The sequence below is a fragment of the Hoplias malabaricus genome, chromosome X2 (genome assembly GCF_029633855.1).
Source record: "Hoplias malabaricus isolate fHopMal1 chromosome X2, fHopMal1.hap1, whole genome shotgun sequence".
NCBI classification, from domain to species: Eukaryota; Metazoa; Chordata; class Actinopteri; order Characiformes; family Erythrinidae; genus Hoplias; species Hoplias malabaricus.
The window spans coordinates 18529809-18545510 of NC_089819.1; the positions used below are offsets into that span (position 1 = coordinate 18529809).

Sequence of the window (15702 nt, forward strand, 5' to 3'; positions counted from 1 at the left end):
AGTACAGAAATATATTCTATATCGATATCTATATATAGATGTTTAGGTGAATTACTTATTCAGGAATGCAAGAAACAAAGAAAGCCAAGTATTAACCCATTCGACACAACACACAATTCTAAAGCACACAGCATTTAATAGCTGGCCCTACTTCTATCCCATTGCTGTTTGAGCTATAATGTTGTACTGACAACTGTTCAAAAAAAAAGAAGCATTGAATGGCTTCACAAGTTTTAAAGGAAGCTAGTCTAATGCTCCCAGCTGGGTGGCATTGTGTAAATTGGGGAGACCTGTCTAATGCATGGAATTGAATATGACTTAAAATTAGTTTTAAAAAGTGCGTTTCCAATTTAAAGATGTTTTTGGGACAAAGATGAGTAAAAAAACAAATAGTGTTCTAATCTCTTTCACAGAACGATCTTCACCGTGCCATCCAGCGCACACACTCAGCCATGTTCAACCAGGTTCTGATACTCATCTGCACCCTGCTGTGCCTGGTCTTCACAGGGTGAGCTGTCTGATCTCAGATTTACTCTTATCCTCTAGGTCTCTGACAAATCGTTATATTTCAGTGAACAGAGAGGTGCAAGAAACCTCACAAATCATCAATGCTAATTCAGTCAAGTCCAGTGAAATTAGCATAATATTAATGTCACAAAACCATAAAGGTTCAAGGAACAGATTCCATCAGCGTTAATGTGTTGTTCTGGAGGAAAACTGCAGTTTAGACTTTCATTTTGCAGCTAATGAAAATGAGACTTGCCATTTTGTGGAAATGTAGCTGAAAATCAGATAAAGCAGGGCCTCAGTTCCCTGTGTCTCAGTACCAAGTGAACTGAATACACAGGCGCCATTTGATTTACTGTTTTATTTTTACTTACTGATGTTGTGTTTTGTCATTTTGTTCTTCTTGTAGATTGAGTGTTTGGTATTTGGAGATTAGCATGTTAGCTTTGTCTGCTAGCTCTTGGCTAATTTGTTAGCCAACATTTTAGCTTGTGCTTAGTTGTAATAATTCTCTTACTGAACATAACTTGGGCAATGTTATTAAGAGGTGCTTAATGATCACTGATTTAATCTCTGTGTAAGTGCCTCAGTATACTATTCTGTATCATTTAATTTAAGCTAAAATCTACCTACATTTCTTTCTATATAGAGAGCAGGGAGCAAGGCAACACAAAAGCTGTTGAGACATACCTTTTATTTCTTTTACCAGATTTTACCAGATCTTTTTTTAATGTATTTAGAGCTTGTGGGATTCAGCACCTGGAGCGGGCGGGAAAGAACCTCTCTCTGTTTGATTCTCTCTATTTCTGCATTGTCACCTTCTCCACGGTGGGCTACGGAGACGTGACCCCTAGAATCTGGCCCTCACAACTGCTGGTGGTCATCATGATATGTGTGGCACTTGTGGTACTGCCATTACAGGTACTTCAATAAGATGCCCAGTGTTATTGAGGAAACATCTATAAACTAAATAAACTGTTAAATGTTCTTTAATGCAATCCTTCAGTAAATATGTTTTTATATTAGCAGATACCATCGGTCCTTGAAAACCCCTTTAAAATATGTATTAGTGTAACACAAAATATTTATACTGGATTCTGATTAAAACATGCATGCATTTTTAACAGTAAATATCAGACAGATATTGCTCAGAACATTTCATAAAAAAGGCAGTGTCTCCAAACCTCTGATAAGCAGTATATAAATGCTTTACATATTTTCATTTGTTTGTTTTGTGTTTGTTGATATTGTGCAGTTTGAGGAGCTGGCGTATCTGTGGATGGAGAGGCAGAAGTCTGGAGGGAACTACAGTAGACACCGAGCTCAAACAGAGAAACATGTGGTGCTCTGTGTCAGCTCCCTCAAGATCGATCTCCTCATGGATTTTCTCAATGAGTTTTATGCTCATCCTAGACTACAGGTACATCTGGGAAACACCAGAATCAGTCCTTTATTACCTTCAACATTTTTAACAAAACTGATTATTTACTATTTTTATTTTAAAAGTGCAATTCACATGAGATAAGGAACAAATTGCTTTTTTCTCTAGGTTTAAAGAAGAATGATTGCAGGAAGTGATTTGAAATTACTGCTACTGTGTAATAGCCTTGTCTTGATGTAGACTCACTTCTTTCTGGTTAGTGATGTTGGTCTTTTAAGAACCACTTAAAGTGTGTTTCTGTTTTGTAGGATTACTACGTGGTCATCCTTTGCCCCACAGAAATGGATATCCAAGTGCGGCGGGTTCTGCAGATTCCGCTGTGGTCTCAGAGGGTCATTTATCTGCAGGGGTCAGCACTGAAGGACCAGGACCTGATGAGAGCCAAGTAAGTCAGAGTGCTTCCCTAGGGTAATGGAGCATTGTGATTTAATAATGTATGCTGAGAACAGTGATACACTATACTAATAAGTGGGAGATAATATGAAAAAATAAATAAATCTGCAAAGCACTATGGGATTTGCAATGTTGTGTCAGTAACTAAGTAAATGTAATTCGTTAGTACTTTTTTCATGTATCTGTATTTTACTGAAGTGTTTCCATTTTGGGCGACTTTTTACTTTAACTCCACTACATTTTTTCCACTGCATTATTAAAATCTGCTGTTCCTTTTGGTTTATGTGTGACTAAAGCCAAAATCTCCCTGCTCTCCGTGCGACACACAGTGGCATCATTGCTAGGAGACAGCATTAAAATCTATATTCACTTTCATTTCTTAGAATCATTATGAGTTAACAATATGATTTGTACCATTTAGTGTTTGGCTGTATTTGACAGTAATTCATATACATGGTTTACAGATCTGTAGATATCGTAAAGTGTTTTGGAGAGGGTGAGATTGTTTTGGAGATTTATTAAGCACAATAGGTGAAATGAGGTCAAAACCAGAAGAAATATTCCAAAACCCAAAAATCAGTACAGAGAGATAAACATACAAAAAAAGTCCAAAAGACAAAAACAGCCACCTATTTAAAAAAAATACAAACAGGTGTCTCAGAATTGCAGAAATAGCTCAAACTATACTCTTCAACAATGTAGACAAAACAGAGAGCTTAACTATGTAATGTTTTTACCTGAAAATTACAGCTTCAAAATTATTGTGATGCTTTACTGACCTGTAATAGGGAGAATAGGGCCTCTGTTGTTGCTACTGCATTATGCGTTGGTGTCTGCATCTCTCTTTTGGTTTGGAGGAGCAGCACCTTGTGTGTATGTAATAGTTGATATAACATCATTCATTGTATGTAATCTTTGGCCATGTCTGTTGTTTTCTTAGTGACATTCTGTTAAAAGACTGGGGAGCCAAGAGTGACATGAGTCTTTTCACCTGCAATGTGTTAAACATGAGTTTTGTTACAAAAATGACGATAGGACATTAGAGCCATAATACGTCATGGTACTTTTACTTTCGATATTTAAGGACATTTGAACGTAAATACTTCTGTACTTTTACAACTAGGACTTCTACTTTTACTGGAGTAATATTTTACCCTGAGTATCTGTACTTTAACTCAAGTACATGGTTTGAGTACTTTGTCTACCACTGGTGTCACATATATTTGGTTTTCAACACTGGATTTAATACTACATAAGGCACCTCAAGCTTAGTCACAGACAGGTGTGTTACAACAGGTTAGGCTTAAATTTTGTTTGATCTGTGGTCATTTATCCTCAGGTCAAATCTATTTAATAACTTTTGGTGTAGTGCCTAATACCTCTGCCCTCCATAAAGGGCATTTTCTGCTGGGACAATACTATGCTACACTAATAAACGAATAAACGCCTTTGGTCAAGACTCCTAATACTACATTCCTCTAAACAAGTCCTCTGACAAAAATGTGTTACTGTGGTAAGAGCATCTGCCAAATACCTAACTATAAATTACACTGCTTTAGACATTTGATCACATTATGTAAAACCTTTAATGGAGCGCAATAAAGTACATTTTGTCATTGTACTTCTATTTCTGAATTGAAGTTACTTAATATTCAGCCAAGCTCTAGGCTTCAGTTTGTTCCTGAAGGTTTTGACACTTGGTCTTTGAAATGCCAGTTGGGAAAGCCCCCCTGAGGCTACTGTTTGTCAGACAGATCTAGGCAGTGAATCTTGATGGGCATTAAATGAAGCTCCACGTTAAGAGCTGTAATGTGCCCAGCAGCTCGTCGGGATTATTCCACTATTAACCTCTCGTTGAGAAACTCAGGCCCTGAGGTCAGATCATTTGGGGTGTCCCCAAAGCGTAAGAGATTAAAATCTGGTTATTTGACTGTCTTTTAAAGGATGAAGGTCTGTAGGCTGATGAGTGGGTCTGCTTGCTAAGAACATAAGACCATGTCATAACTAAAAGATAAAGAATATGACTACTTTGAAAGCATAGTGGAATTTGTACAGTGCTACAATAATAAGTCTTCAGGGGCACATCTATCAAACTAATTTCTGCCTTATAAATTTGAGAGTAATAAATAAACAAGACTACCCTATCCTAGCCATCCTAGCAGTCATAAGTTTGGAATCAGCATTATATCAGTCATATAAAACTGCTCTGTACTTTAAATGCGGGGATAAAATCAATTCAGCCTTTCCAGATATTATGACTGAAAGAGTTGATAATTACATTAAGTAAAACGTGTATTCTATGGCATCAAATAGGAATTGTAATATTACATTAAAATACTTTAATTTTAACATCCAACAGTACCTTATAGTTTCTAGTATTTTTAGTTTAAAGCTTTCAAGTAACTGTGAATTTTCGAATGGTGCTATAACTTTGTGCGTGTGTAAAATCAGTGTTTTCTTTGTTGGAGCTGGAGTTAAAATGAAAATGAAAAGTGTCTGGCAGGCTGAGTAGCTGCAAATCGATGCCCTGGGTGACATCCAGCAAGTGTTTGATATTTGAATTATTTGGAGATATGAAACCTCAGCCAAAAGAAGGCCAGTGAGGTTTATACAGTCACGACCCAGCTCTTTCCTTTTGCAATATTAAACTGGCACTGTCACTTTTATGGTTCTAGCACAATGCCAAATGCAAGGCGGACACAATAGGAAGCCTCTGATATCCATCACTTATGAATATAAAGCTTGCCTGGCATGATGTATTGACCTCATATGCTAGCATTTACTGTTTATTCCTTTTCAAATCCTGCTGGATCTGCCATTCCATCCCCGAAATGTAATGGCTGCTTCAGCATTGGAGTCCCGGGGCTTATGTTAGAGTAAATTCATGAAGCAATTGCATTTCTGTCATTCTGATGGACTTTGGGGCAAAAATTCATTCCACTCTTTTGGACTGGGCTGTCCCAAGTTTTCCTTCCATATGACGGCTGTATGTTTCAGGAAGTAGGAAAGCTTCATTACTCGGCCAAATCAATACATTTTACATCAGTGTTCTGACCAATCCAGACAGCTCTGGTCAGTGATAATAGGAAAGAAGACAGAATGATGCTGCTCACAGCCCTATCAATAATTTTCAATCTCTATCATTCTTAGTGATGTGTCCCACTCTGGCAGGTGCCACATTAACTGTAGCACAGTGAAGGTCTTGATGGATGTCTGTGTGAAGGATATGGACCTCTGTTTCCTCTTGGCCCTCAGGACGAGCCATTACAGTGTGAAATTGGCCTTCTCTGCAGGGACTGTACCTCCTAGGAACCGGAGCGTAAATTACCCTGGAGCTCGAAGGCAGAACATGTTTGATCAGAGTTGTTCTCAGATACACACTGCCCATTTAAGGATACTTTGAATTGTTTTTCTCCCTGTGTTCCTTCCAGCTTGGTCTTTGCCCATTCAACACAGTAGCAAGATTCCCCCACTCACACAATGCACCCTTCGTTATTGTGCAAAATAATATAATATATACTTTGTGCACTTTGAAGAGTTTGGTGTGTTCTCCCTGTGTCTGCATGGGTTTCCCCCGGATGCTCCAGTTTCCTCCCACAGTCCAAAAACACGTTGGTGGGTGGTTTGGCGAATCAAAAGTGTCTGTAGGTGTGTTTGTTGCTCTGTGAAGGACTGCCGCCCCCTACAGAGTGTGTTCCCAGTGATTTCGGGTGTGCTCCAGATCCACCGTAACCATGAACTAGATAATCGGTTACAGACAATGAATGAATGAATGAATGTCCCCACAGTCTTCAACAATGGGTTCACAACAGTAATTCATATGCGATGATAAAAATAATAATAATAATAATAATTATGCAGCCCAATCTGAGTTATTATTACAAATGTATGTTTTGGGACTCTGAAAGGTTTGACTGTTATAGTATAATATCTAATCAGGCTGATCTTGTCTCTATAGGATGGATGATGCAGAGGCTTGCTTTATTCTCAGCAGCAGAAACGAAGTGGACCGCACAGCAGCTGTAATCAAACTTATAATATTTGTACAAGCAAACATATACACACACACACTCAGTAAAGCTTGATGATGTCGGTTAAGGAGTAAGGATGTGTGTTGAACTAAATCTCAGTATGTATTTTAAATGAAGTGCATGAAACATAAAGTAACCTCACTGCAGTTTCCTCAATCTTTGCTGAGTAGAAAATGACATTGTGTCCTTTGTGGTCTTTAAGGATCATCAGACCATCCTCAGAGCCTGGGCAGTGAAGGACTTTGCTCCAAATTGTCCACTCTATGTCCAGATCCTTAAGCCTGAAAACAAGTTCCATGTAAAGTTTGCCGGTGAGTGTTTTCTCCTTCATTGCTGTAGTAGTTTATTAGTGTATTTTCATAGGTCTCTATTGGTGCTCTCATCTTTGTAAAATCCATTTTAATAAACACTTCGAAGACTAAGAGGTCACCTAGACACATTTAGCTGTTTTAACTGTTAAGTGGTGCTAGAGTACACTGTGTTGTATTCAAATTCAGAAAAATAATAATAAATAAATAACATTATGATTGCCTCCTTGTCTCTACAATCACTGTCCATTCTCTCAGCTCCACTGACCAAACAGGAGCACCTAGTACCAAGAACACACATGGTGGTGTGTTAGTGTGTTATGTGCTGGTATGGGTACGCTGTGTCCACTCACTGTCCACTCTGTTAGACACACCTACCTTCTTGGTCCACCTTGTAGATGTAAACCAGAGTCAGTAGCTCATCTGTTGGCGCACAGTTTATTTTAGGCATCCTCTAGTTTTTTAGCAGTGGTCAGAGGATGTTGCCCAAAAGTCACTGAGGGGTTTAAGAACTCCAGCAGCTCTGCTGTGTCTGATCCACCCATACCAGCACCACCACCACTACGTCAGTGTCACTGCTGCGCTGAGTATGATCCACCAGCCAAGTCATATCTGCTCTGTGGTGAGTTAACAGTGTATACAAAGCAACAGGTGGACTGCAGTCTGTAATTGCAGAAATACAAAGTGCTCCCAGGGCTGTAAAAATGGACAATGTATGTAGAAACATGGATATAATGTTATAATTGATCAGATCAGGGGTAATTTTCTCTGTTATGAAATATTTTTTAATATCTGCTGTAGTGACCCATAAAACTACTTTGCATTACTTCTTCCAAAAGTAAAGTGGGTGGCACCTCTTCCCCCAACCCCTTTGCACTAGTGCTTGAATGTATTTGAAAGTGTTGTTTATCCAATTATACAACTTCCACAAACAGATCATGTGGTGTGTGAAGAGGAGTTCAAATACGCCATGCTGGCTCTGAACTGTGTGTGTCCGGCCACGTCCACCCTGGTCACACTCTTGGTCCACACTTCTCGAGGACAGTGAGTATTTGTGCAGGGATCTGATCTTCATCATTCCTCATATCGAGCTGTGATTGTTTGCACTGTTTTCTCGGTCTATGCTTTTTTATATCCTCAATGAACTGAGAGGAAGACTCACTCGAAACATTTTAATTAAAAGTTGAAAAGAGCAAGTAATGGAAGGTAAAACTCTTTGCCCTGTGCTGCTGGAAATATATCATTAGTGGAGAGCACTGCTCTTAATTCACCTGGCTTCCATTCAGACGACTGTTACCACTGTTCCTTCAACAGCAGAAGAGTGATAGTCTTCACACAGCTTTATTTAGCTGCAGAAAACAACACTTTCTCTTTAAGTGCCTTATATATATATATATAGAGAGAGAAAGAGATTCTGAGTCATCTATTGACTTCCATTGCAAACTACTCTCAGCACAGTCATTAGATTAAAACTTGGGACAAAGACTAACGACTTCATGCCTCACCTGCCACTACTTTCATCTCTGTGTGTCTCCAACAAGCAATTATGTGCCAGAGGATGTGCAAGTTGAATAGAAGAATCCCATTAAAAATATTTGGTGGTCATTTTTCAGACTTCCAGCCCATCTGAACTTATTAATCAAGACATTTAAAACACTGACATTTAAAATTAGCATATTACACCCACGAATGCTAATGTGGATAAGTCAGCAGGGACAAAACAGCATAATGCATTTGTATATTACTCACAACTTTTGAATACATTGTGGTGGAACTCTTACTTCTAATGAAAAAATCCTATACAATTGTAAATATGTAAAAGTGTCATTAAATACGAACATTTATGGTATTGTAATGTTGGACAGGGACGTGGGTGTATCGGGGGTAAAAAAAAGAAATGTTGACATGCAAGAGGAACAAAAGGCTAATGAATAATCCAGTGACTTTAAATTCTTGATATATAAGTTCTAAAATATTGTATACAGAGGGTCCTCGACTTACGACATTGTTGTTGTAAACCGATTTTCGGTGTAAGTCGGAACATACGTACATACTGTACGTAAATAACATACTGTAAGCACTTATCCTATCCTAACACCTATCCTCCTCGGTCCCGAGCCGCGTAACTGTGTATTCTTCCGCCGCGCACACCACACATGAAGTTCGCGTTACGACGTTTACGACGCAAAACCACTTAAGTCGAAACAAGGCTTTATACAGTAAATGGGAGATGTGTCGTAACCACGAAACATCGTAACTCGGGACTGACGTAACCCGAGGACCTCCTGTATTATTATATTTAACAAGTGAAATGCAGTCATACATTTATATACCCAAATGACATTGTTTAAATGTATTTTGTATTTTATTATTATAATTTTTACAATACTGAAAAGCGAGGGGTTCTGCAGCACCCTCATCACCCCTTCCCCCTAATGTGTCCCTAATGTTCAATGTATTTTTGATCAAATATAATTGTAGCATATAAAACACTGTATGAGAGAACTCTATTTATATAATTATTTATTTACATTATGGTTGTTCCACGTACTCAGACTCTTTTCTTTCCCTTGACTTCCCCCTCCTTATGACAAATGATTATCTTATATGCAAGATCTCAGAAACATCACCTCACTAAAAATAAAAACTTTGTACTTGTGCATTCTGGCTGGACAAGAAATAAACAAAAGTTGGTCTCTGACATTGCACAGCACTGTAAAGCACAGAGAAATTATTGGTCATTATAATAATTAAGTGATGCGGAACACATATAATGAATACTTCTGTTCACTCTACATGCTCTAAACTCCAGGCTGTGTTGTTTTGTGTAATACATTCCTGCTATTCCTGCTAGGGAGGGTCAGACGTCTCCGGAGCAGTGGCAGAGGACGTATGGCCGTTGCTCGGGAAACGAGGTTTATCATATTCGCTTGGCTGACAGCAAGTTCTTCGGGGAGTACGATGGCAAGAGCTTTACCTATGCCTCCTTCCACGCTCATAAGAAGTGAGCCTACATGGATTTACTGTTCTGCTGTTTGTTTTAGGAATTTTAGTTTGGACCAGAATACTGTTCAGTTTTAAGCCTGAATATTTGATGTAATCCAAGTATATCTTCTGGACAGCGCTGTTATTGTATTGTATTCTTCTTCTTCTGGACAACCTTTACTCGCCACATAATCCAACATTCTACGGCCATCCATTTGTGGACACTTGCTCATCCAACATTCTTCTGAATCCAGGGATATTATCAGGGAGGTTGATTGTTCTCCTGTTGTTCCAGTAGCAGCTTCTGATCTTCTGGGAGTGTTTTACACTGGGTATTGGAACCTTGCTGTTTTGATTTGCAAGCATTCAGCCCCAGTCCCAAGGTCATCAGTGAAATGAAAAGTCACACCAACTGATCACAGTGGCATTGGATTGAGTTCCTTCACTTCAGAGAATGCATTTCCACTGCTCCACACACCAGTGTTGGCACTGAGCATGGTAGAGTTAGACCAACAACTGCTCCAAAGAGCTTTACTATAGAGATTATACAAGCTGGACATACACAACTGACAAGTTTGTGGCTGAATAGCATCAAATCCACACAGCAGTGTTCCAAGACGTAGTGTAAAGCCTTCACAGATGATTGGAGGCTGTTACTGCAACAAAGGTGTACAAACTCCCTGTTAGTAGCGGAAGATTAAAGAGCATATTTTGGATGAGATGATGTGTATATTGTATGTGTTGTGCTGCTGAGGTGTATTATTTCTCTAATATGAACGTAATGAAGCAGAATCTTATTAAGGCTGGTATCATTTCACATATCCACATAGTTATATTTCCTGCCAAAAACATGTGGTGTAATACTGATTTTGTGTGTGTGTGTGTATCTCAGATATGGAGTGTGTCTGATAGGCGTAAAGAGAGAGGACAATAAGAGCATCCTGCTCAACCCTGGTCCCCGCCACATCATGGCTGCTGCAGACACCTGCTACTACATCAACATCACCAAGGAAGAGAACTCCGCCTTCATCTTCAAGCAGGAAGAAAAGCACAGCAAGGGTCTGCCAGTCAGCGGCCTGTACGACGCCCCCTCACGCCTGCCCGTTCAGAGCATCATCGCCAGTATGGGTGAGTGATGAGCCCAAATGCGGGCAAATATCTAAAAGGTATCATTTGAACTTTTGCATATAGCTCTAGCACTGCTGGTGCGCACTGTCTGTTCCAGCTTCAGGAAAGAGTAACACTGTTTTGGAAATTGCTTTATTGCCCCTAGCCAGTACATAGCATGAAAATAAGTGCATTCAGTCCAATTAAGTCTCCTCCAGGGGAGCGTAGGATGATCCGAGCCAGGGGGAGGAAATATGAGCTTGTTTTAAAGCTTAAGTCCAGGTGCGGATATTTTCCTTAAATGAAGATCACCCTAATTACAGCATGTGAGATGTAAGTAGATGATTGGTGTCTCTGTCTCTTTCCTAGGCTCGAACACGCTGCCTAAAAAAAGTGAAAGCAATCAAATGTGGCAAGTCTTTCTTGGTCAATTCCAAAGCCTTAATTTGCCAGAATCAGTGCAAACATACTGGGAGCAGTTGGCATGGACCAGTTCTCCATCTGCGACGTGCCATATTTTTGTCCTGACACTGACTTATCGGCTAATTAGGATGATTACACAGATGCGTTCGTAGCGGAGAAGAGAGAGGGATGAAGTTTATAATGCATGCACAAGGACTTCAAAGCTATGTTTAGGTAGCAAAGCTGAACACTAACAGAGAAGGGTGCCAGGAGACTTAACTAATTCTGCTTTAATAACACTTGTGCCCTTGTTTGATCAAACACAACCCCCTCCCATAATGTATCGTATTGGTGTGGAAGTATTGAAACAACCTGGGTGGTGTCACTTTCTTTTACTTTACACTCCTCTGGGTTCTAGATGTTAACCAGATAATTACAAGGTACAATCTCCAAAGTGCTTCATAATTTGGATAAAAATATGGTTTGCACAAACTAAATCACATTTGAATTGGACACCACCTAGATAATAAGGTGATAATTGACACAGTAAAATATCTAATTAAAGGTACAAATATACCCCAGTAAACTTCACTGTAATGCCATGTTAATAGGGCACTATAAACTGGTTTATGGGACTGTAAAAGAAAGTGTTACCATGACCTGTGGGTGTTTGGTGTGGTGTATTTATGTGAGCTTGAATCACTGGATTTGCATGAGTGCTCTGATGGTGTGGGCTTCTGTTGTGTCTTGGCTGATGTTGTGTTCTTTGTTGTTCATTGTTTCTTTGTCTTTGGTTTGGTAAAGTCGATCAGTCTACTTCCTATGGTAAGTCTGGGCATGCAGCTTCATTAGCATCACAGTTGAGGTGATACCATGAGGCATTGGTAAAGGCCAGTGTTTCTCAGTCCCAGACCTGCTGACTAAATCCATTACATAGGATCCCAGTGCAGCGACTGAGAACCACGGGTCTACAATGTCAGGGCGTTTTCACACTTTGGCCATTTCAGTGTTTGAGGTTTGAGGCCACTTTCCTGTGGTAAGGTAAACATGACAGAATATCCCAGAACGTCTCTAAACGGACCCATTAACAAACTGAACTCAATACAGGTCATTTGTGTTTAATTTTGCTTCATGAAGTGCACTAAGGAAGCAGAACAACCCCAGCTCAATTATATTTTGCCCCATGGTTAAAGAACATTGAATTGCAGCCTTCCAGAACTTAACAGGTACAAAGTTCACAATGCTCTGAACTATGCTCATTTACTGCTGGTTTCTTTTCAGGTTCACATTAGCAGAACAGAATTTGGTTCCTTTAAAACAAACTCTGTGAAAACACCCTCATCAGTGGAAATGTTCACAAACACAAACCCTTTCTCAGACTGAAGCATTTTGGAGCTAATTTGAGTCTTGTTTTTCATTTCAGCAGTGACTATATTTTTGTCAGAAATTAGTATGTGTTTGAATGTGTATCCAATTCAAGGGTCTATGCTCTGCCCACAAATCACTTTTCTTTACAAGTTTTACAGAATGCTGGCAAAATCTCACTCAGCCTTAATGTCTGTGTTTGGACGTCTTTTCAACTTTCATTTTCAACCTTAAGAAAACGTTGATTAGACGGCAGGCAGTACGTTATTTCAACGTTGAATCAGCGGCTAAATGTTTACTGGGTTAGGCATATGACTGCATTTCACTTGTTAAAGTGTAGCATACAGTGGGGTTTTATATTTAGAGTTATTAATTTCAAATACAGTGGAACCTCTACTAACGAACGCCTATACTAACGAACTTTCCAAGATACGAACCAGGCATTTGAATATTTTTTGCTTCCACCAACGAACCATGACTCTAGAAACGAACCCGAGCCTCCTCCGACCCGGCGGCTGGAAATGGCCACTGACTTGAGTGAGCTTTTAAGATTAGCAAATTGTAGTTTTAGCAATTTATCATTAGTGTAAATAGCAGACATTGAAATTCATGCTAAGTTAAGCCGTATCTACACTTCGTCTCCCCACATGCCCCCGCCTACTCTCCGTTATTCCACCCACCCCCACCTCCCGTCATACAGCCAGTCGTCACTTTAAAACTTTATTAGTTCTTTTTTATTACTGTTACCACCATATTTCTTTTTTATTTTTAGTAACGCTACATGTATTTTTTTTACTAATTTGAGAGTGTTGTAAACATATTTCAGTGCAAAAAGGGTGACTTTCGGGGTGGGGGCTGGAACACATTAATTGCTTTTCCACTATTTTAAATGGGGAAAATTGACTCGAGAAACAAACTTTTCTACTTACGAACCGGGTCACGAAACAGATCAAGTTCGTAGGTAGAGGTTCCACTGTAATTAACAGAGTTAATGGAGACATATGAACAAAACCTTTAATTCTGAGCATATCTGCATTAATTTGGGAATCTGTGGCTCCTACCAGTAAGATTTAGAAAACATGGGATCGAACGAGTTGTTCTGACTTTATGACGCTTCTTATGTAGAGTGCAGACACTTCAGAATGGTCCAGTCTTCGTCTGAGTGTCTCCAATCACAGCAATGGACCTCATTCAAAGCTGAGGTTAAATATAACAAAACAAATACAGCAACATTAGAGTAGTGATATAATACGGCTGTTCTGAACATGGCTGCTTAGGGTGTAGAATGGTGCTGTGGTGTTTGATCTCAGAACTATGTTCACTTGTGGAAATGAGAAAGACTTTGCCATTTTCTACAGCCTTGATTTCAGGCAACGCATTTCAATTTGGTTGTTTAAATTGTGTAATAGTAGTTTAAAATGTAAAACTCACATTTGCCTCTAAATGAAGTTGTTTGACAAATTCCGAGGAATGGGATAGTAATTCTCTTTGGGTTGTTAGTATTCTGTAAAGCTTTTTATATTTTTTAATGTCATGAAAAAAAAAAACAATTTTTATTCTGCAAAATTTTGTCACTTGGTTTTGTTGATTTTTATAAATGAAAAGTACACGTCCTACAAAGAACTACACTGAATGATCACTGGATTAGGAACACCTAACTTGTATCTACATTCATTGTCCATTTTTAGCTCCACTGACCATACAGGAGCACTTTGTAGTTCTACAATTACAGTCTGTAGTCCACCTGTTTCTCTGCATTCTTTCTTACCCCCATTTCACCCTGCTGTCCAGTGGTCAGGACCTGCACAGAGAAGCTACCATTTGGATGATGGATCATTCTCAGGGCTGCAGTGACACTGATGTAACGATGGTGTGTTAGTGTTTGTTGAGCTGTATGAATGGATCAGACACAGCAGTGCTGCTAGACTTTTTTTAAAGCCCTCAGTGTCACTGCTGGACTGAGGATAGTCCACCAACCAAATGTATCCAGCCAACAGCTTCCTGTGTCCACTGATGAAGGACTAGAGGATGACCAACACAAACTCTGCAGCTGAGCAACACAAACAGATGAGCTGCTGTCTCTGACTTTACATCTCCAAAATGGACTAACGAGGTGTGCCCAACAGAGTGGACAGTGAGTTAAAACAGTGTTTAAAAACTCCAGTAGCACTACTCTGTTTTATCCACTTGTACCAAAACAACGCACACTAACACCACCCCGCCACAAAAGTGTCAAGGAAGCACTGAGAATGATCCACCACCAAATGTTCAGTGGGGGTCCTGACCATTGAATAACAGAGTAGGATAAGAGAGTGTTCCTAATTCAGTGATCATTCAGCGTAGGTTTATTAATCTGAAGCAATTGCACACACATCTGCCCTGTGCCTGTGGAGGACATTTTCCTATATTTTCACTTAGAAGATCAGCCAAACATGTAATACGGTGTTCAGACCTTTATATACGACTGTCTATACTGGTTCTGAGTTTGGACCCTTGAGTACAAACACTAGCTGTAGATAAGGAGGTATTCTCTTGCATGTTCAAGCAGTTAACCATGTGGATTCATGCATCAGCTTATAGCATTTGATTCTAAGCAGCGTTATTTAGGTTATAAATAGAGAGACATTCTCACTTCTTCACATGCAGATTTCAGTTGCAAAGACCTTGTCAAATGTGATCCACACACTTGAATGTATCATGCAGCAAAACAATTTCATGCCCAAATTAAGAAGCAAAAAACCCATCCGCGCTTCTCCCCACTCCACTGTTTGTACATAACCATCTTTTCTGTTAGTAGCTATAATCGTATGCACAAGTCTAAATCCTCTGGTTAAAGGCCATGTTTTGTTGATTTTCATAATGAAAATAAGTAAATTCAGTGGAGCTTATTCACCAAAGTTACTTAAAAACAAGTGCACATTTGACGTAAATGAAATACAATCTGTTCATCGTCTGATTTGTGGAACTTTGGTACAATGGGGAAATAAGGAAAGATTTAAGTGCAGTTGATGGATCAGCATTTTTTTTTTTTTGGTGAAATTAAAAACCAGCACCACATTTACTTATCATTTACACACCCTAATCCATATGGATGATTTGGTGGTGAGCCAATGAAAAGATGAAGTTTAGAGGCTTGTGAATCAGTGGCTTTGGGCAGAGGTTG

General features: G+C 39.3%; 1 protein-coding gene across 3 annotated transcripts in view; it reads left to right on the forward strand.

The window, feature by feature from the left end:
• LOC136676360 (potassium channel subfamily T member 1-like) overlaps positions 1 to 15702 on the forward strand; it is a 101025-nt gene that overhangs the window by 65926 nt on the left and 19397 nt on the right. For all 3 annotated transcript variants that reach the window (XM_066653308.1, XM_066653309.1, XM_066653310.1), the window contains exons 11-19: positions 414 to 508; positions 1248 to 1428; positions 1763 to 1927; positions 2197 to 2333; positions 6300 to 6363; positions 6575 to 6683; positions 7616 to 7724; positions 9535 to 9684; positions 10558 to 10793. In XM_066653308.1, coding sequence (XP_066509405.1) covers positions 414 to 508; positions 1248 to 1428; positions 1763 to 1927; positions 2197 to 2333; positions 6300 to 6363; positions 6575 to 6683; positions 7616 to 7724; positions 9535 to 9684; positions 10558 to 10793 — 1246 coding nt within the window. The remainder of the gene's footprint in view (positions 1 to 413; positions 509 to 1247; positions 1429 to 1762; positions 1928 to 2196; positions 2334 to 6299; positions 6364 to 6574; positions 6684 to 7615; positions 7725 to 9534; positions 9685 to 10557; positions 10794 to 15702) is intronic.